This window comes from Rana temporaria, chromosome 12, assembly GCF_905171775.1.
Source record: "Rana temporaria chromosome 12, aRanTem1.1, whole genome shotgun sequence".
NCBI classification, from domain to species: Eukaryota; Metazoa; Chordata; class Amphibia; order Anura; family Ranidae; genus Rana; species Rana temporaria.
Genome location: NC_053500.1, coordinates 56220501 through 56243595, shown reverse-complemented (window position 1 = coordinate 56243595; position 23095 = coordinate 56220501). Strand labels below are relative to the sequence as shown.

Here is a 23095-nt window from a genome sequence, read left to right as displayed (position 1 = left end):
AAAAAGGAGAAAGAGTCCCTTCTCTGCGGTCACCTCCTGGGCCCCTCTGTTGACCTGGTGGGGCCCAGGAAAAATGTATTATTCCCTGGTAAGCAGGAAGTGGAGTGAGAGTGTGGTTTAGAAAAATCCTTTGCATTTAACTCATGCAGAAATTATTGTCCGGGCCCCCTGTTGAGCTGATGGGGCCCAGGCCCGGTACAACAGGGCTGGTTGTACTGCCCTATCAGCGGCCCTGGCCATAATGTCGCAGTCATGATAAAATAAATCGCTGATCGCCGCCATTACTAGTAAAAAAAAAAAGATACATAAAAATGCCATAAAACTATCCCCTATTTTGTAAAAGCTATAACTTTTGCGCAAACCAATTTAATAAATGATTATTTTTGATTTTTTTACCAAAAGTAAGTAAATTGTCGCTCTATTTTTGTTTATAGCGCAAAAAAAAAAAAAACGCAGAGGTGATCCAATACCACCAAAAGAAAGCTCTATCTGTGGGGAAAAAAAGGACGCCAATTTTGTTTGGGAGCCACGTCGCACGACCGCGCAATTGTCAGTTAAAGCGATGCAGTGCCGAATCGCAAAAAGGGGCAAGGTCCTTAACCTGCATAATGGTCCGGGTCTTAAGTGGTTAATATTTTCCTTACCAACTGACTGATTACATTTTCTCATACAACTCTGAAATCTGCTGCCAAAGAAGGCTGCATTCTTTTTATTATTCTAGCTTTCAATATTACTTAATTTGATGGAGGATATGAAGCTCTAAAACCTTACGCCTGCCATTAAGTAGGTTTAAATTGTAAACACATTTTCGGGAAGGGTCGTGCATTAACGGAATAGATTTCAATCACAAAACAGAACAACAATTCAGTAATGCATTGCAGAAAGAAACACTTTTAAACAAATCAGAAAAAGGAGGGGTGTAGTCTGCTTCAAACTGCATACTGAGCGTTTTATCAATTTACTGTAATTATACAGTTTTGCGGTTACCGTAAACCTCCCCAAACTGGAAGCTTTAGGGTAAATATGGAATATGAGTTCTAGGGTACATGCACATGGTTGTTTACAGACACAAATGTCCCGAAACTTAAAATTCCCAGTATTTTCCAGTGCCCAGAGTGCTGCAGCTAGCGCCTACAGCTGGCAAGAGAAGTGAATGGCTGTTCATGGTTGCACACCTGTAAACAGCATAAGATATATTTCATCAAACATGAAACCTCCACATACAGTTCTGGGTGCACTACATACAGAGAGCAAGGTTCATCAGTGTGCTATGTACATGGTACAGAGTTCAGAAGTGTGCTACTTACATAGAGCAGGGTTCAGGAGTGCCCTATGTACAAGGTCCAGAATTCAGGAGTGCATTACATACAGAGTGCAGAGTTCAGGAGTGCATCACATACAGAAACAAGAGCAGATTCAGGAGTGTGCTACGAAACAAGTGTAGATTCAGGAGTGCGCTACATAAGGAGTGCAGAGTTCAGGAGTTGGCTATATACAGCTATATACAGAGTGCAGAGTTCAGGAGTGTGCTACCTACTGAGTGCATGGTTCAAGTGTGGACTACATACAGAGTGAAGTGTTCAGGAGTGTGCTACGTACAAGGCACAGGACTCAGGAGTGTGTTTTGTACAGGGCGCAGTGAGCAGGAGTGTGCTATGTACAGAGCTCAGGACACTAGGTACAGGTGTAGGGCTCAGGAGTGCATTATGTACAAGATGCAGGGCTCAGAATTGCTCTACTTAAAGGGTGCCGGGGTCAGGAGGTCGCAATGTATAGGTTGCAGAGTTAAGGAGTGCATACTGTAATTTACAGGCCATTTTACCCCAAATTCTCCCCAACCCCTCCCCCCAGTACAGAGCTCTCCCCCCAGTACAGATCTCTGCCCCCAAATCCACTCTTGCTTCCTGTAGGGAGCTGTCCTTTCTCCCCCACCTAAAGAGTACCCAGGAGAGGAGAGACAGGCTGCTGCTGAGGAGCAGCTACATTTTACAAGTGCAGGCTGCGGGAACCTTCTTCAGCAGGAGCTGCCATCGGGACACTAGAGCAGCTGTGTACATTCCCTGCTTCTACCCCCCTCTGCTCTCATAAAGATAGTGCAGGACAAGGAAGGCTGTGAGCGGATTATTGGAAAAGCAGTGCACTGTACACTACTGCCCAATGAAGCCAGATGCTGACTAGGGGTGCAACGGATCAAAAAACTCACGGATCGGATCGATCCTCGGATCAGGAGTCACGGATCGGATCATTTTCGGATCAGCGCAAAAAAAAAAAAAAAAAGGGTGTTTTCATTGGTCCAAAAAAAAAAATGTGTGTGTATATACACACACACACACATACATTTCAGGGGTGGATTAAAGAGGAAGCAGGTGAGGCTGTTTGGGACTTGTTAAAAGTACAATCTTGATGTTTTTACATATATATATATATTCTGTAAAAACATCAAGATTGTACTTTTAACAAGTCCCAAACAGCCTCACCTGCTTCCTCTTTAATCCACCCCTGAAATGTGCTCTTTTTCCCCCCCCCTCCTCTCACACCAGTGCTTCTCTGCTAATATTCCCTCTCCATGTCGGCTTGCCAGAGCCCAGTGCACAGCGTGACACGCCTCCCCGGGGAGGCGTGTCACGCTGGGCTCTGGCAGCAGACTGGCCGCCGCTCCGGAGCTAGGCCGAAGCCGGGGACTTTCCTAGGCCTAGGCTCCGGAGCGGTCCGCGGATCGCGGGGTGTGCCGATCCGAACGGGGTGGCCCGTTCGGATCACGGATCGGTGACGATCCGTTGCACCCCTAATGCTGACACAATGTAATTCCTGTGCACATACATTATATGTGAAATATAAAGTGCAGCACTATAAAGTAGGACATTCAGAATGATACAAATGCGTGTGTAACTGAATAATACTGTATATGCATGTGTAACTGAATAATACTGTATAAAGTGCAAAATTATATATACATACATATACACACACACACACACACAACTGTGACTGCTGTACAATATTTTATGTAATAAAGTATAAAGTGTAGCGCTGTGAAAATAGATCAATGGAACAACCCATCAATCATAAAAGTGACTATAATGAAACCATAAGTGTATAAGTGAACAAGTTTGCCATAAGTGGCAAACTTGTTCAACTGTTTAGGAGGAACATATTACAGTCCCTTATTTAAAAGAATCCGAAAATGTTGTTTTAAATAAGGGACTGAAATATATTCCTCCTAAACAGTTGAACAAGTTTGCCACTTTTATCGACATACAAAAATACGTGAGGAAGTTAAATATACAAAGATATTTTATTTCCAATCCAACTAGACCAACTTTACCAGAAAACACTTCTCTTACTGTACATTCAGGTTTTTCGAATCCTTCCCTTTTCAATCCCCCTTGTCCCACAGCATCCTCCATTCAAATATTCAAAGATTTGGTCTTAAAAGACTTAGAAACTCTCCCAAAGAAAAGAACCTATAACGATCCCAATATAAAAATGGGCCTTAAAACTCTGTGTGAATGCAAAGACCTCACTATACGCCCGGCCGATAAGGGCGGGGGCATTGTTGTTTTTGATAAAAAGGCCCATCATAGTGAAATTATTAAAATATTAAACGAAACGGAAACGTATGTCCGCCTTCCAAATATTCCAACAGTTGGAGTATAAAAAGGCATTGATTGACCTTATAGATACGGGATCACAATTAGGTATTCTTGATAAAAAAGAAAAGAGTTATTTAGTACCAGTGGCTCTTAGGATCCCTATAATATATTACTTGCCTAAAGTACATAAGGATGCTAAACAACCTCCAGGTCGCCCCATCATCAGTGGAATCGATTCAGTAACCGTATAGGGAGGTATATCGATTTTCACCTGCAGCCTATTGTGAAATCTATTCCGTCCTACTTGAAGGACACTAGGCACACCATTTCGCCATTACAGCAGGTTAATTACAGTGAGGGCATGCTTCTGGTAACAGCTGACGTGGCCTCACTGTATACCTGCATTTCTCATGAATTAGGCATATCAGCTGTAGAACTGTTTTTGTCTAGAGATAGCAATATTCCGGGCACCCAGAAAAGATATATCATGGATCTTTTACAATTTGCAACAAAGCACAATTACTTCTGGTATAATGATGACTTCTTCTTGCAACGAAAGGGAGTTGCAATGGGGGCTAAATTTGCGCCCAGCCTGGCCAATATCTTTATGGCCAAATGGGAGGAGCATGCTGTCTATGCTTGCAATCGACCTGAAATTAGTCTTTGGGTTCGATACATAGAGAACATCCTCTTCCTATGAAGAGGGGATTTGGGTTCACTAGAGACATTTATGTCTTTCCTGAACAATAATAACAGAGGCATTAAATTGTCCTATGAAGCAAGCCACAGAAGTATACACTTCTTTGACTTGGAAATTGGTGGACAACTGAAGACCAAAACATTCTTTAAACCAAGCGATCGGAATGGTTACATCCCACTAGACAGTTGTCACCATTCAGCCTGGCTAAAATCGGTACCCAGGAGCCAGCTGTTGAGGATTAGGCGTAATTGTACTAACCTTTCAGATTTCCAATATCAAGCCGAGATACTAAAAACAAGGAGCTAGATTCAGGAAGCCTTTACATTGGCGTATCTATTGATACGCCGCTTAAGTTAGAAGATGCGCCGTCGTATCTATGCGTGCTATTCTGGGAGCTAGATACGCCGGAATTTCATCTTCCTCCGACCGACGTAAGTGTTAGTAAGCCGTCGTATCTAGGGTGCATATTTACGCTGGCCGCTAGGGGCGCTTCCGTAGATTTGCGCGTAGAATATGTAAATGACCTAGATATGCCGATTCACGAACGTACTTGCGCCCGCTACGCCGCTTACGTAAGGCTTACGTCCGGCGTAACGTTACCCCTGCTATATGAGGCGCAGCCAATGTTAAGGTATGGACGTTAGAACAGCCGTCAAATTTTACGTTGTTTACGTAAGTGGTACGTGAATGGGGCTGTGCGTAGGTTACGTTCACGTCGAAAGCATTGAGCCAACGTTTCTTATTTGCGACATGATTCTGAGCATGCACGTGCATTCGCCGTACGAATGGCCATTCATTTACATGGGGTCACGGCTAATTTACATGGAGCACTCCCCCTACCTGCCTATTTTGAATTAGGCGGGCTTATGCCGGCCTATTTACACTACGCCGGCGCAACGTACGGCGCCAGATCTTTGTGAAAACTGGTCTGGGCTCCCGATTTTACGTTGGCGTAGCGCATATGAGATGTGCAACGCCGGCCAAAATATACGCCGAGCTACGTGAATCTAGCTCAAGGTTCGTGGACAAGGAGTACCAACCTTCTGAACCTAGATATCGAAATTGAACAGATTTCCTCTATGGATAGAAACTCTCTGATGATGGAGAAACCTAAATCTTCCCAGGACTCCAAATACAAGTGGTCTTTTTTCACAACATTCTCGGTTCAACACAAACAAATTAAGGACATTTTCCAAAAACATTGGAATGTCCTTAAAAATTATCATATTTTAGGCCCAATGCTTCCAGACAGAGCGGGAGTAACATACAGAGGAGCACCCTCATTTAGGGGAAGATTGCGGCCAACATATTGGATTCTCCAGTGGCCCCAGGCTTCTTTGCACATTGGAAGGCGTACTATCCATGTAGAAAGTGTAAAGTCTGCCAGTCCAACGTATGCGGACATGGGAAGGTAGACATTCACGTCTACATCTACTGGTATTGAATATAAAACCAAACATTTCACCACTTGTGCCACTAGGTACATTGTCTATCTGATCACCTGCCACTGTGGGAAACAGTATGTGGGACGCACCATCAGGACTTTTTCCACAAGGGTAGGTGAGCATATTACCAGTATTCGTAAGGGTAAAACCAACCATAGTGTCCCGAGACACTATTTAAAGTTCCATAATAAGGACCCTAAAGGCACTAAATTTCAAATCATAGACAAGTTTGTTGCGAACTGGAGGGGTGAGTCATGCATTAGGGGGGTTTCGAGGTTGGAAACCTTCTGGATATATCAGCTCAAGAGTTACAGACCTCATGGCCTGAATATAGATTGGGACATCAATGCCTTTATTAATTCATCATAAATTTCCATCATAAATTTCCATGTCGCCATAGCTTGCTGATAGATTCCCTCTTTTGTTTGTGAACCATTATATATATACATACACTTTTTGACCCTTTCGTTGGAGTATTGGGGCAAATTGTATTGTATTGTATCACACTCTCATATTTGTATTGGTCGTTCTCTGTAAAATTATGCTATACATACTGTCATAACTCAATTTTGATTCATGCACATTGTATAATGTTAGCATATTCATTATTGTCTATTATATTCATATAATATGTTACAGTATTATCATCCATTATATCCATAAGATATGTTAATGTGTCGCACCGTCATGTGTACCTTCCAGGATCAGCGTCACATATTTTTATTTCCATTTTATTTTTATTCCTAACTTTGTTTCTTATTATCCATATCTTCAGGGCTATGTGGCTGTTATGTTTCTACATGGCAGCCACATGTGTCCATATATTTGGTCTCTTTCCACAGCCAGCGATGTAGCTTGCACTTGCTACAATTTAAGGCTATGTGGTGCTTTGAGACTACTTTCCCGACATTTATAGGTTTGGTTATATTATTTTTCTCTTTAAAAAGCTAACCGGGGCTGCGTTGAGTGTTGCGGGTCGGTGGGGTCTTATTTGTCAACATATGGGCAGAGTACTATTTGCCGACTTGACCCACCTCTTAACTACAAGCCCCAGGCTGCACCGCAAATTTACTTAGGGGTCACATATTGTGTTTACGTCATGCGGAGCCGCCTTTGGGAGCGGGCGCGGCTACCGCAAACGTCCAGTTCTTGCGTTGACGCTTCTCCTGCTGCTCGGTACTGCGAGTAGTGGACAGCGTGATAGGCTGTTACACTCACATGACCGCGTCACGTGTGGGCATGACGTAGAGATGCCGGAAGCACAATGTATGGTGGGACACACATGCATCAGGAATCCCTCTATTTAAAGTGTGGGGGTAGCGGGTTGGCGTGCACCCCAGTTGATGTCCACTTGAGACTAAATGCGTTGGATCCGCACGTCAGCCCCAGCTGCCCATACCATGCCATATCCTCTTTTTACATTTCGGAAGAAAATATTTTTGAGATTTTTTATATTTTGTGTGCATTTGATATTTTATCCTTTCACATTTGGAAGCTTTTTGTTTTTGGTATTTTTTAATAAAGCTTGCAAGTTTTTTTTGGTTTACACTATGTGGAGGCCTTTTTTTCTTTTTATATGCCCCTCAATCCTAGCTTGGCACATTCTGTTCCAGTATACCAGATCTTGATGTCCTAACAGCCGGTCCAACATAGAAGCTTGTCTTCAGTGCATGAAGGAGGTGTTTCGTAGATCCAGTCCAGATTGATCCTTGGTGTAATTAAGCGCAAGTGATCCACCACCACACGGTGAGCTTGGTCCACTTCGGAGGGTAAGAGTATTTATTTCTCCCCCTGCCCCCTGGTGAAGGCCAAGGATGAGCTCTGGCGTGTTCACATAGTACACGTGCAGAGCCCGCCAGGAAGTCTGCACGGCGCTGCGCTAATCACAGCCAGGGAGACATTTCACGATCCGTGCAGCCGAGCATCGGGACAATGTCTCCCTGACTGTGATTAGCGCAGTGCTGTGCACACTTCCTGGCGGGCTCTGCACGTGTACTATGCGAACACGCCAGAGCTCATCCTTAGTGAAGGCACTCCTGGGTGATATGCTTCATAGTACACTAAGCACATACAAACTGCTGGAAGCATCAAGTGCAGTGTGATCTGGGTCAAGTTCCCTTCTATTTGGACATCCACTTATGAACTGTCTAGTGTTATTAGCCTAAGATATTGACATTCATCTCTATGAAGATTGTTGCATACATCTTCCATAGCCGCCTTACGCTATTTTAGATGTAGAGGGCCAGATTCAGAAAGAGATACGACGGCGTATCTCCTGATACGCCGTCGTATCTCTGAGTGCGCTCGGTCGTATCTATGCGCCTGATTCAGAGAATCAGTTACGCATAGATATCCCTAAGATCCGACAGGTGTAAGTCTCTTACACCGTCGTACCTTAGGCTGCATATTTACGCTGACCTCTAGGTGGCGCTTCCGTCGATTTCAGCGTAGAATATGCAAATTAGGTAGATACGCCGATTCACAAACGTACGTCCGGCGCATTTTTTTTTACGTCGTTTACGTTAGGCTTTTTCTGGAGTATAGTTACCCCTGGGTCTATGAGGCGCAGCCAATGGTAAGTATGGCCGTCGTTCCCGCGACGAAATTTGAAATTTTTACGTCGTTTGCGAATATGGCTGGACGTAATTTACGTTCACGTCGAAAGCATGACAATTTGCCGACGTCAGTTGGAGCATGCGCACTGGGATTCAGTTGCGGCCGGCGCGTGCGCAGTTCGTTCGGCGCGGGGACGCGATTCATTTAAATGATACACGCCCCCTACCCGCCGAATTTGAATTCCGCCGGGTGATTTACGCTACGCCGCCTCAACTTTACAGGCAAGTGCTTTGTGAATAAAGCACTTGCCTGAAAAACTTGCGGCGGCGTAACGTAAATAACAAACGTTACGCCAGCAGAAAGATCCGCTGATCTAACTGAATCTGGCCCACAGTCTTTTTGTGTTGTTTTGCAGCTTTATCACTGTATTTGTCACATACTCATGACATACACCGTGTCATAATATATTTTTTCACTAAAGGTTTGATCCCCCTACCATTATGAACAGCTATACACTTATGGTTTCATTATAGTCACTTTTATGATTGATGGGTTGTTCATTGATCTATTTTCACAACACTACACTTTATACTTTATTTCACTATTACAATTTTTGTCTGATTGTTGTGTTTAGCAGCTAAATTTTCTGTTTTTGGCGCAATATTTACCTTTTTAATCTTTTTTATATTTTATGTAAAACCAACAGAATACAAGTATAAGCAAGTTAAACTGTAAATTCCAGTAACATAAAAGTGCACAATAGTGAAATCTAGTAACAGTGCAAGTGTGAAAAAGTTCATAAGTGGCTTGAGTTCAATGAGAAAGATGTGAGATATGAAGCATGGATCAAATACTTGCCCACATAAAACCCATTACCACAGTGAGGTAAAAGGCTTACCAAAAAGGGGGGTCACAAAATGCTTATTGGATCAGAGATCCATTGGAAGGATGTCCTGAGCGTCTCCCACCAGAAGCCTCCACAAACACAGAGAAATATGCAAAATCTATCATTTAGGAGATTTCCACAAACCAACCCAAAGACTCAAAATCGTTTATCTACAATCCTGCCAACAAGCTACAGTCATTCTGCAAAGAATGCACATCACCTGTGTTCACATATATGTGGCTCTCACATTTCCTGAGACTCTTGTTCCGTACCCTAACAAGAGTCTCAGGAAGTACGGAACAAGAGCCTCTGGAAATAACAGCGATCTGTGCGTCACTCCCTAAGAGACCCCGGAAGGCGGAAGTGATTGGGGGCAAAGACAATGACAGCAACCAGTCAGGCATTGTAATCCCTCTTTACGCTATCCAATAAAAAATAAAAAAAAGAAGGTTTTGCCTTTACGTATACTTTAACCCCTCAACACACTGGCCCGGATTCAGAGAGAATTTACGCCGGCGTATCCATAGATATGCCGCGTAAATTCAAATCTGCGACGGCGTATCTACTTTCTGTATTCAGAAAGTTGGATACGCCGACATTAGCCTAAGATACGACTGGCATAAGTCTCTTACGCCGTCGTATCTTAGGGTGCATTCTGACGCTAGCCGCTAGGGGCGCTTCTGTTGTTGTCGGCGTAGAATATGCTAATTTCCTAGATACGCCGATTCACAAACGTTCGTACGCCCGGCGCAATTTATTTACGTTGTTTACGTTAGGCTTTTTCGGCGTAAGGTTGTTCCTGCTATTAGGAGGCGCAGCCAATGTTAAGTATGGATGTCGTTCCCGCTTCGAAATTTGAATTTTTTACGTCGTTTGCGTAAGTCGTTCGCGAATAGGGCTGGACGTAATTTACGTTCACATCGAAACCAATACGTTGTTGCGTCATCATACATTTACATAAAACACGCCCCCCTTCCACATTTGAATTACGCGCGCTTACGCCAGCCCCATTTATGCTACGCCGCCGCAACTTACGGAGCAAGTGCTTTGTGAATACTGCACTTGCTCCTGTAAGTTACGCAGGCGTAGCGTAAAGACGATACGCTGCGCTGCCGTAAGAGGAAGCGCAGCTACGTGAATCTACCCCACTGTCTATCACGAGAGATCACACCAAATATCAGTCTCATCTTCACTGTCTTTGGGAATGTCAGCTCCACTGCCCCGTTTCCTGTTTAACCAAATCTATAGCAACACAGCCTTGCACCACAGATTACATGCTGGTGTCTCCGATTTAACTTCTATTGTCAATTCCACTGACACTTCTGTCCAGCTTCAGTATCCTTCCTACCACGTTGCTTGGTGCAGACGACACGTTTCCAGTCATTTCCACTGTCCCAGAATAACCTGCTTCAATTTTAGTGGGCCCAGGCCCTCAGCATGGATTTTGACCTAGTTTGTAAAATCTTCTGGGGTCCCCTTCCAGCATTCTCCAATCCTCCTCTTCTCTGTGTGCCACTAAAAATGTCCTGGCTTCAGAAACACTTTAAGCAAACTTCTTGTTTTGCCTTGCATAAGCAAAGCACAGGATTGCTTTAAGTGCCTTGCCATCAAGACACTCATAAACTCAATTCTTTTAAACAATTTTCAGTTTCTCCAGTTTTCAGTTTCTAGTTCAGATTTTTTTTCTAGAAATAAAAAGGTTTTAGTGCTGACCATAATACAATAATCTCCTTTATTACAGCCTGCTAGATTCAATTTTGATGGTACATTTGAGCACAGCACCTGTAAGAGAAACAGCTTTTCCCTGTAGTGAGCAGGTGATGCGCTGACAAGTAGCACTGGGTAGGGGAGCCATCTATGTCAAGATAATGCAATTGCATGGTCACTGCAGACCTGCGACCCAGGTGCCAACCTTGTAAGAAAAAGGAATAGAATATGTTCACAATCATGTGAAATTCCAAAAAGACCAATGCTGGATGTTAATGTTTAGGATACAGATAGTCGAACAGCAGAAACTGGGGCTGACCACAGGTAAGAGACAGTAGATTATTGCCAGTGGTTGTAAACTCTGCCTGTACAAATATCTGCAGCAGATCGTGCCAACTGTCAAATTTGCACCCTGTACAAATCAATGGACAGAATGTTTGCTATTTGCATTTAACCACGCATGTGAATAGAGCCTCTGACGGACCCTGGACGCAGACAGCTTTTCTGTGGAGATTTGGCCGCACAAAAACTGGCCACAGCTAACTTCCCAGTTTGTATATGGCCATAGCACAGAGTGCTGCTGCATCCAGAGGCGGTGTTTATCCACCTCTGTACATAGCGAACTATCCCTTGTTATTCAGTTGTCACAATGTTGTCAACATAGGGAAACAATGAGGAAGCCGACGCGAGAAAACCAATGAAGAAGCCGACGCGAGGAAACCAATGAAGAAGCCGACGCGAGGAAACCAATGAAGAAGCCGACGCGAGGAAACCAATGAAGAAGCCGACGTGAGGAAACCAATGAAGAAGCTAACATGAGAGAAGCCTAAATGAGGGAACCAATAAAGAAGCCAACACAAATGGAACCAATGAAACAGTCAACATGAGGAAACCAATGAAGAAGCCATCATAAGGAATTAATGATCACTACAATGGAAAGCCCATTAAGGGTATTCCAGTAAAGTGCCTATAGCATGTGCCTGTGACAAGATGCAAAATATTATTATTATTATTATTATTATTATTATTATACAGGATTTATATAGCGACAACAGTTTGCGAAGTACTTTACAACATGAAATCAGACAGTACAGTAACAATACAATTCAATACAGAAGGAATCAGAGGGCTTGTAATGCCGCGTACAGACGGTCGTTTTTTGTGATGAAAAAAAACGACGTTTTAAAAAAAGTGTGTGGGCAAAACGTTGTTTTATGTCCTCAAAAAAACGACAAAAAAAAAATTCGAACATGCTTGAATTTTTTGTGTCGTTTTTCAAAACGTCGTTTTTTGTGTCAATTTAAATGATAGTGTGTGGGCAAAACGACGTTTAAAACGACGTTTTTAAACCCGTGCATGCTCAGAAGCAAGTTATGAAGCTAGCTTCAATGGAAAAGAGTGGTGAACGTAACCGCACTTTGCTAGAGCATTTTGAAAAAACGATGGTGTTTAGGCAACGTCGTTTTTGAAAATGAAGTTTCAAAAACGTTGTTTTATTTCATGATTTAAAACGTCTTTTTTTTTTTATCACAAAAAACGACCGTCTGTACGCGGCATTAGAGTTTACAGTCTAGGAGGGATTCACTTACTCTCCTACTCTCCAAGGACTAGTCTACTTATTGCCTGACCACTGCAGGATCTCCACAAGCCTTGAGTGACAGCACCTACCTTTATTCTAGAGAGAAGAAACTCTATGCAGGACTTAAGAGAAAATATTCCCCATTTGTTTTGCTTGTTCCTGTGATTTGATACAACATCCAACAGTGCTGATTTGACACCAATATTTGACGGCAATCAACATTTCTCTTAAGTCCTTTTGTATGTTTCACACAATGATCTTTACTGCCTTAAACTTACAATGAATAGTGGATCCTTACGACCCCTAAAAACATTCACTTAGCCCAGGTTCACACTGGGTACGTTTTGCTTCGATTTGAGATGCGATTTCAAATGTGAAATCGCATCTCAAATCGGCGGCATTTGCCGGCAATTGTCGGCAATGACACCGTCCTAATCGGTGCGACGCCGCATCTGCGGCGCTGCACCGATTTCAAAAAGTAGTTCCTGTACTACTTTTTGCGATTTCTGGCCGCGATTTACATTGACATCTGTGCAGAAACCTGAACAGATGTCTCTTAAATCGCGGCCGAAATCGGGACTGCCGGCGGGAGTGAAATCGTGCGAGTTCAGCTGAACTCGCACGGCTTCACTCCCGCAGCCCAGTGTGAACCAGGGCTCACACAGATTATTATTAAAAAAAGAGACAGACTGCACTTGGAGTTTAAAGCAGAACTATATCCATTGATTTAACGGTTTGCCAATGCAGTTACATTCAAGCCATGTCCTGAATGATAACTGTTACAGTGGCTTACACTCCCAACCAAATAGCTAGTGTCATGAGTGATAACATGAACAGCACCATGGTAACTGCAGATCAGACAGAGGCTAAGATGGCAGCTTCCTTCTCTGTAAAGGTTAAGAGGGTTTAGTCCTGCTTTAACTGCTCACCGTACATATACTGCGACAGGGCGGTCCAGCTGCGCGAAACAACGTACCAGTACATAGTTTCCTCCTCCTGGGGCTTGTGGGAGCCAATCAGCCGGTCTGCCAACCACGATGGCCGCCGGCCACCTGCATGCATTCGTAGGAGAGGCAGAAAGGCAGTCTGCCTATGTAAACAAGGCGGACCGTCATTCTGTCACAGAGGAAGAGAGAGCGGTGTTTCCTGCTAATTAGGAACACAGATGTCTCTTCCTCTAGTCAGTCCACCACACCCCACCCTACCCCACAGTTAGAAAGCATTCCCTAGGAGCACACTTGAGTGTCTTTTTGTACAGTGACAGTGCATTTTTTTTTTGCACTGATCATTGTATTGGTGTCACTGGTCCATAAAAAGTGTCACTAATGCCGCGTACACACGATCGAAAATTCTGACATAAAAACTGTGGATTCCGACTGAAATTTGGCTCAAACTTGTGTTGCATACACACGGTCACACAAAATTCCGACCGTCAAGAACGCGGTGATGTACAACACTACGAGTCGAGAAAAAATTAAGTTCAATGATTCCGAGTATGCGTCAAATTTATTCCGAGCATGCATGTTTTGCGTGTCGGAATTGCATACAGACGATCGGAATTTCCGACAAGAACTTTTTCCGTCGAAAAATTTGAGAACCAGCTCTCAAATTTTTGATGTCGGAAATTCCGACAGAAAAAGTCTACACACGCTCACATCGAATTTTCTTGTCGGAAATTCCGATTGTGTGTACGCGGCATTAGTGTCCAATTTGTCTGCCGCAGGCAAAAATTGGGGATTTATTTTCCCAAAAATATGTAGCAGAATACATATTGATCTAAACTGATGAAGAAATTAGATTTCTTACATTTTTTTATTGGATATATTTTATAGCAGAAAGAAATATGTTTTTTTTTTGTTTGTTTTTTAAATATTGGCTAGTCTTTTTTTTTTAAATAGCGCAAAAAAAAAAAATGCAGTTGGTGATCAAATACCAGCTAAGAAAAGCTCCATTTGTGTAAAAAAAAAAAAACAACAATTTTATTTGGGCATAGCATTGCACGACCGCGCAATTGTCAGTTAAAATAAAAAAAATGGCCTGGTCATTAAGGGAGGAAAAGCCTTTCTAGGGCTAAAGTGGTTAAAGTGGAACTAAACCCTCCTATCCTTTTCAGCCAAAGAAGCTGCCGTCTTATCCTCTGTTTAAACTACAAGTGCCAAGGTACTGCACATGTTATCACTCATAACACCCGCCATTTGATGGTTAGACAGTTTGGTTAGGCTTGGTTCACCCTAGTGCGGGCCGTGCAGCCCGCATTTGCTTTGAATGGGCTTCTGTGCCACGTGAACTGTAGAAAAATAGGATTTTTGTACTCACCGTAAAATCCATTTCTGTGAGTTCATGGACGGACACAGCATCCTTTGACTGTAGGGTTATATCCGCTTCCTTCCAGGAGATTTAGACAGAATTACAGCACTTAAAGTGTTAACAACCTTTCTTTAGTGCAGCTCCTCCCAGGGGGCGTGGCTCCCCGGGTATAACCCACACCCTGCTCTAGCAGCCTCAGCTCGTAACAAGCAGTACAAACAAAGGAGGGGTGGGTGCTGTGTCCGTCCATGAACTCAGAGAAATGGAGTTTACGGTGAGTACAAAAATCCTATTTTCTCTTCCGTTCATGGACGGACACAGCATTCCATTGACTGTAGGGACGTCCCTAAGCAGTGTCAAAAAATTCGAGGGGTGGAAAAAACAACACAGCAAACCAAGCTTCACCCCAAACATAACCGGAGTTACTCAACGGAGGAACTCCAACCTTAAACTGCCGCCTGTAACACCCTGCGGCCGAAGGAGGCATGAGAAGATGCACTCACAGCCACCTTGTAAAACGTTGAAAAAGTGTGGACCGACAACCAGGTCCCTGCCTTACACACCTGTAACACAAAGGCTTGATGTCGGAAAGCCCAAGAGGCACCGATCGCCCTGGTCGAATGCGCCGTGACCCGAAAGGGAGGCGCTTGCCCCTTCAGGGCATAGGCCTGAAGCACAACCTGTCGGATCCACCTGGAAATGGTGGCCGACGAGACTGCCAGGCCCTTTCTGGGACCAGACACCGATACAAACAGTGAGTCCGACTTTCGGAACGGAGCCGTCGCCGATAAGTAAACTCGAAGGGCCCGAACCACATCCAGGGAATGTAAAATGGCCTCCTTCGAGTTTTTCGGCTGAGGACATAAGGATGGAAGAACAATGTCCTCATTAATGTGAAAGGCCGAAACGACCTTAGGAAGAAAAGAGGGCTGCGGACGCAGCACCACCTTATCCTGATGGATGACCAAGTAGGGGGGTCTTGCAGGACAAGGTTCAGTTCACCCGTCTGATTGAGGTAATAGCTACCAGAAAAACCACCTTTTGTGACAGAGTCAACAAAGGGATCTTCCGAATGTCCTCAAAGGGAGCTCGCTGAAGCACCAAGAGGACCAAATTCAAGTCCCATGTGGGCAGTGGAGGGCGCACCGGAGGAGCCACATGGCGGACCCCCTGCACAAACGTGCGTATCAAGGAGTGCGCTGCCAAGGGACGCTGAAAGTAAACAACCAGAGCAGATATCTGGCTCTTGACCGTGCTCAAGGCGAGAGCCTGATCCACTCCCCGCTGTAAGAACAGCAGAATCTGGGACACCACGTATGTACAAGGGTGCCACTTCATCTCCTCACACAGAGATGTAGGCTTTCCATGTACGATGGTAAATCTTTCGTGAAGTAGACTTCCGTGCATGTAGCATGGTAGAGATCACCGAGCCCGACAGGCCCCGGTCCTTCAGCACCTGGCTCTCAACAGCCACGCCGTTAAAGCCAGCGACTGTAGAGCAGGATGCAAGATCGGACCCTGCGACAGAAGATCTTCTCTCAGGGGTAGACGCCAGGGGATGTCTGCCACCAGACGCACCAGGTCCACGTACCAGGAGCAGTGCGGGCAATCTGGGGCGATCAGGATTGTTGGGATCCCTTCGGCTTCCACTCTGCGCAGCAGGCGAGGAAGAAGCTTCAGAGGAGGGAAGGCGTAAATTAGGCGATAGTGACCCCAAGGGGCCACCAACGCGTCTGACGCGTACACCCACGGGTCTCTCGACCTGGCCACGAACCCGTGGCACCTTTCGGTTGAGGCGGGACGCTAGAAGGTCCACGTCTGGAGTGCCCCACTTTCGGCACAGACCCTGAAACACCTCCGGGTGGAGAGACCACTCCCCTTGATCCAGAGTTGTGCGACTTAGGAAGTCAGGTTGCCAATTCTGAACTCCCGGGTATGTACACGGCTGACAGCTGGAACGGACCTTTCGGCCCACCGAAGGATGTACGTGACCTCCGTCGCTGCAGCTGAACTCCTTGTGCCTCCCTGATAATTGACGTACGTTGTCGGACTGGATCCTGACCGGCCAGCCCTGCAGCTCCAGGGACCACCTGGCAAGGCACAGCTTGATTACTCGGAGTTCCAGAATATTGATCGGCAGGCGGGACTCCTCCCGAGTCCAGCACCCCTGGGCTGACTGAGTGCCCCAAACGCCCCCCCAGCCGGAGAGGCTGGCATCCGTCGTGACCACTGTCCAGCGGCACGGCAGAAAAGACTTCCCGGTCCGGAGCACCGGAGACGTCAGCCACCACACCAGGGAAGACTTGACCAGATGGCTCAACTGAATCTGGTAATCCAGAGAAGACGGGAGCTTGTCCCAACGTGACAGAATCTCCTTCTGTAGTTCCCTGGTGTGGAATTGGGCATACGGAACCGCCTCGAAGGAGGCCACCATCAGACCCAGAACCCTCATGTAGAAGCGAAGAGACGACCACTTCTGGGTCGACAACTGCTTCACTGCAGAGAGCAGGGTCTTCAGTTTTTCCGTCGGGAGGAACACTCTGGCCTCCACGGAGTCCAGGACTAGTCCTAGGTATTCCAGTCTCTGGGACGGAACTAACACTGACTTCTGGAGATTTAGAAGCCAGCCGAACTCTTGGAGAGTCTGACACGTGATAGACACGTCCTCTTCTAATCCTGAGCCTGAGGAAGCTCGCAGGAGAAGGTCGTCCAGATATCCTACGATAGCGATCCCTCGCTGCCTCAGTAGGGCTAGTATCGGGGCGAGCACCTTGGTGAGGTGCGAGGGAACTGGCACAATCACCCCCCTGTCCAGTAGATCCTGGACAGCCCCTGACAGGGCCTGCCGGCAAACCAGAGGAAGCTGGAGGTTGGAAGGAAAAAAATCTGTTTGGGGGACAAGAAAGAAACTCTATCTTGTACCCCGAGGCAATCACTTCGCAAACCCAATGGTCGGACAGAAGAGACCTCCACCGAGCCGCGAATTCGCGAAGCCGGCCCCCCACCCGAGACCCGGGCGGGGGCAGACCTTCATGCGGAAGCAGGTTTGTCTGCAGGCTTGTTGGGCTTGTGGTACCAGGTGCGATTCTGCCCCGCAGCGGGGGCCTAAGCACCTTGCGGACCTTTTCCCGCCATGCCGGGCGCACGAAAAAAACGCTTTGGGGTAGTAAAGGAGGGCCCTTGCTTGCGGCGAGGCTGCTTACCCTTCCCAGACTGTGGGAGCAGAGTGCTCTTACCACCCGTGGCATCCTTAATGATGTCATCCAGGGATGCCCCAAAAAGCCGTTCACCCTTAAAGGGCAAATCCACCAAAGCCTTCTTGGAGGACTGGTCCGCCGACCAGCATTTCAGCCACACAAGGCGGCGCAATACCACCGCATAGGCAGAAGCCCTGGAAAGCAAGGGGAGCGTATCCAGGGCCGACTCACAGACAAATTTCAGACCCTGAACCAATTGTTCAGCCAGGTCTTTTACCGGACTCAGAAGCGTCTCGTTCCTCCAGCTCCTGCAGCAGGAGCTTCGCCCTTTCAGTCAGAGTCTGTGACACCAGGGTCCCAGCCAGAACCGGCCTCACCGCCGAACCCACAACAGTGAATAGGGAGAGGGCCACAGCCTCCACTCTCCTATCAGCAGGGTTCTTAAATGCAGGAGCCCCTTCCACAGGCAACGTGGTGGCCTTGCTCAGTCTGGACACGGAAGGGTCCACTGACGGAGGAGAGACCAACTTTTTTAAAAAGTCCTCCTCAAAGGGGTAACGGGTTGCAAAGCTTTTTGGAACGGCAAAAACTTTTTGCGGTGTATCCCATTCCTTGTACAACATATTGTCCAAATAAGGAACACAAGGAAACACTTTAGCGGTGCGTGGCGGTTTGCGGAACCCCAAAGAGACTGGCACGGCAGGTGCCACTGCCACATCTTCAAGTTTCAGAGTATCACGCACCGCAGAAATAAGAGCTCCAACAAATTCCTTGTCAGCAACTGACCCTGAAGCAGAATCATCCTCACTGTCCGCGTGGGTCAAGCCCACATCCTCTGACACTACAGAACCAGAAGCAGCAATAGCAGGGTCCGATTCTGCGTCAGAGACATCCCCAGAAGCAGGCTCAGGGAGGGGGTGCTTTTTACCCCTCTTCTGGGCACTAGCCGCTTCAAACCTGGCGAGAAAAGACTCCAGGACAGCCAACATTGCCTCAACAGATGTGGCAGGGAGAGGGGCGTCAAGGGTTAACTCAAGCATTGCTGGGAAAGAAGTCCCTGGTTCAGGCTCCATAATGCCCCACCGCTGTGTCACCCTTACTGGAAAGCAGAAAAACACCCACTGGTCACCTCCTCTCCTGGCTGCTACAACAGAGTATGGGGGCCCCCTGGGAACTCACCACCCCTCCCAGTGCAGCGCGGGCTGAGACTAGCCTAAGGTGAGCTGAGAAGCCGGCTGCGCTGCGTCTGTCCCCTCAGGCAGATTCGCTGTCTTTTTTGCAGCGCTAAAACGGCCACACGAGGCCAAACGAAATCCAAGATGGCCGCTGTATGTGTAAAAAAACAGCATAGGACCACAAGAAAATGGCTGCCGAGCCATATAAAGCGCGACTTCGGCAAAATGGCAGCCGTTGCGCATTTAAAGAGCCCAAAGTGACACAGCAGCACATCACAGAACACCACAAAAGACCCAGTAGTGAACACACACAGCCCCCTGCAGTGAACACACACAGCCCCCGCTCCGCACACAGGCCCAGGTGTATAAGAGACCCCAGAAAGCCCCCCCTCACAGCCGATACCCCCATGGGAAAGGAGGGAGAGGAAATAAGGGAGAGAGAGGAAAGCAGGGCAAGCCCTCAGTCGACCTCCCAGGGGAAAATTCCAGCCATACCACCTTAACTGAGCAAGGGGCCACTACTTACCCGTCCTGCGACCACCGGCTGGAGGTATCCCAGACAGATCCAACGTCTGCTAAACGGCATGGCTGTCAGCCAGACACACTGTGACAAAGCCATAAAAGACCGGTCATATGTGTGCCCTAGAACAAGATGTTCCCCGGCCGCCCCTGGAGCAACGGGGTCTGACGTGGATGTCCCAAAGCTGAGCTGAGGGCCGGAACACGCTCGATGGCCGAACATGGGGGGACTACAAGAGTCAAGACCCAGCCTGTCACCCAGTCGGCTGTTGATAGAAGAATCACAGGATTCAAAAATGCAGGAACAAAATAATAAAAAGCAAGAAAAAAATCTCCAGAGTACAGGACTCCAGAGTGCCTGACCTCTCCTGTTAGGCGGAAAAAAAACTGAGGCTGCTAGAGCAGGTTGTGGGTTATACCCAGGGAGCCACGCCCCCTGGGAGGAGCTGCACTAAAGAAAGGTTGTTAACACTTTAAGTGCTGTAATTCTGCTTCCTTCCTGGAAGGAAACAGATATAACCCTACAGTCAAAGGATGCTGTGTCCGTCCATGAACGGAAGAGAAAAAGGTGCATGCATCTTTTTAAAAATGTGGCCCCTAGGGAAACCAAGTGGCCTTTTTGACCATGCGGTTTCCCTGCAATCGCACTGCGGGCTGAGATGCGTGGGGGTGCCATTTAGAATGAACAGTAGTCCCACACAGTGTGTGATTTGGCTGGGGGAATCTATGCGATTCCTGCACCTGCAACGCACAGTGTGGGCTAATGTGAACCTAGCCTTAAGAGTAGAAGCAAATGTGACAGCTGCAGTTGCATTTCCAAAATGTAACGTTTTTTTTTTAACCATTAAATGGATGGGTTTAGTTCTGCTTTAAGGGTCACATTTATAAAGCAGTGAATATACATATTTCACTAATGGTGTATCAGGCACTGTCATTTAAAAACATATGAACCTGGAAGATTCACCTGCAGTGAATTTATGGTGAATGTCACGGCTTTAAACATATGTCTCTAAATGTTGGTTTGGTGCTTTTTCTTCAACAATTCGTTCTAGAAGCGGACCTTCGCGTATTACAACAACCTTTATGGGTTCCTCCCGTCTTACAGAACTTGAAAGGGTTTTGTAATTTTAGAGAAGTGTGTCAGTGTGAGGAGAGGAGGGTGTAGTTGTGAGGAGAGGGGTGACAGGTGTCAGTGTGAGGAGAGGAGGGTGTAGTTGTGAGGAGAGGGGTGACAGTTGTCCGTGAGAGGAGAGGAGAGGATAGTGTCTGTGTCAGGAGAGGAGAGGATAGTATCCATGAGAGGAGCGGGGGTGACAGGTGTCCGCGTGAGGAGGGGGGGTGACAGGTGTCCGCGTGAGGAGGGGGGGTGACAGGTGTCCGCGTGAGGAGGGGGGGGGTGACAGGTGTCCGCGTGAGGAGGGGGGGGTGACAGGTGTCCGTGTGAGGAGAGGGGTGACAGGTGTCCGTGTGAGGAGAGGGGTGACAGGTGTCCGTGAGAGAAGAGGATAGTGTCCGTGTGAGGAGAGGGGTAACAGGTGTCCGTGTGAGGAGGAGGGGGGGTGACAGGTGTCCGTGTGAGGAGGAGGGGGGGTGACAGGTGTCCGTGTGAGGAGCAGGAGGGTGTAGTAGTGAGGAGAGGGGTGACAGGTGTCAGTGTGAGGAGAGGAGGGTGTAGTTGTGAGGAGAGGGGTGACAGGTGTCCGTGAGAGAAGAGGATAGTGTCCGTGTGAGGAGAGGGGTGACAGGTGTCCGTGTGAGGAGAGGGGGGTGTAATTGTAAGGAGAGTGGTGACAGGTGTCAGTGTGAGGAGAGGAGGGTGTAGTTGTAAGGAAAGGGGTGACAGGTGTTAGTGTGAGAAAAGGAGGGTGTAGTTGTGAGGAGAGGGGTGACAGGTGTCAGTGTATGCAGTGAATTTATGGTGAATGTCACGGCTTTATAAATATGTCCCTAAATGTTGGTTTAGTGCTTTTTCTTCAACAATTCATTATTGAAGCGGACCTTCACCTATTACAATAACCTTTTTGGGTTCCTCCCGTCTTACAGAACTTGAAACGGTTTTGTCATTTTAGGGAAGTGTGTCAGTGTGACGAGAGGGGAGACAGGTGTCAGTGTGAGGAGGGTGTAGTAGTGAAGAGAGGGGTGACAGGTGTCAGTGTGAGGAGAAGAGGGTGTAGTTGTGAGGAGAGGAGGGTGTAGTTGTGAGGAGGGGAGTGAAATGTGTCAGTGTGAGGAGAGGAGGGTTCAGTAGTGAGGAGAGGGTTGACAGGTGTCAGTGTGAGGAGAGGATGGTGTAGTTGTGAGGAGAGGGGTGACAGGTGTCCGTGTGAGGAGAGGGGTGACAGGTGTCCGTGTGAGGAGAGGGGTGACAGGTGTCCGTGTGAGGAGAGGGGTGACAGGTGTCCGTGTGAGGAGAGGGGTGACAGGTGTCCGTGTGAGGAGAGGGGTGACAGGTGTCCGTGTGAGGAGAGGGGTGACAGGTGTCAGTGTGAGGAGAGGAGGGTGTAGTAGTGAGGAGAGGGGTGACAGGTGTCAGTGTGAGGAGAGGAGGGTGTAGTTGTGAGGAGAGGGGTGAAAGGTGTCAGTGTGAGGAGAGGAGGGTGTAGTTGTGAGGAGAGGAGGGTGTAGTAGTGAGGAGAAAGGTGACAGGTGTCAGTGTGAGGAGAGGAGGGTGTAGTAGTGAGGAGAGGAGGGTGTAGTTGTGAGGAGAGGGGTGACAGGTGTCAGTGTGAGGAAAGGAGGGTGTAGTTGTGAGGAGAGGGGCGACAGGTGTGTGAGGCCTGTGTCACTATGGTGGATGAGGTGCCCGCACACCCTCCCATAGGAGAGTCTATATATGTATATAACACAACACAATACTCCCCGGTCCCCCCCACACCCCGCCGCCAGTCACTCACGCGTTGCCCACGTAGATCCGGGGGAAGACCTCGTTGAAGTGCTGGGAGGGGAGGCAGTAGAAGCCGCCATCGTTGGCCAGCAGCTCATTGAGCTCCTGAACTGACACATCATAGTCCGACATAACCGCCGCCTCACACCGACAACACCCGAGCCGGGCAGCCTGTGACCCGCCCTCCTCAGCCGGGGGAGGAGGACTTCGAGCTCCGGGGACACACAGGAGGACTAAGGAGCGGCCTCTCCTCACTCTGCTCCGACCGAGCTCCTCAATACAGAGCACCCTGACTGACACCAACACCCCTATATATAGTACAGGTCACACCAACACCCCTATATATAGTACAGGGCACACCAACACCCCTATATATAGTACAGGGCACACCAACACCCCTATATATAGTACAGGGCACCCCGACACCAACACCCCTATATCTAATACAGGGCACCCCTATATATTATACAGGGCACTTGACACCAACATCCCCTATATAATACAACCCCCCCCCCCCCACACCAACACCCCTATATTCAATACAGGA

At 47.2% G+C, this 23095-nt stretch overlaps 1 protein-coding gene across 1 annotated transcript in view; it reads right to left on the bottom strand.

The window, feature by feature from the left end:
- Positions 1-22833, bottom strand: part of DUSP3 (dual specificity phosphatase 3) — a 224544-nt gene extending 201711 nt beyond the window's left edge. The window contains exon 1 of the mRNA XM_040330322.1: positions 22559-22833. Within this exon, the coding sequence (XP_040186256.1) occupies positions 22559-22680 (122 nt within the window). The 5' untranslated portion in view covers positions 22681-22833. The remainder of the gene's footprint in view (positions 1-22558) is intronic.
- Between the last annotated feature and the right edge of the window lie 262 nt (positions 22834-23095).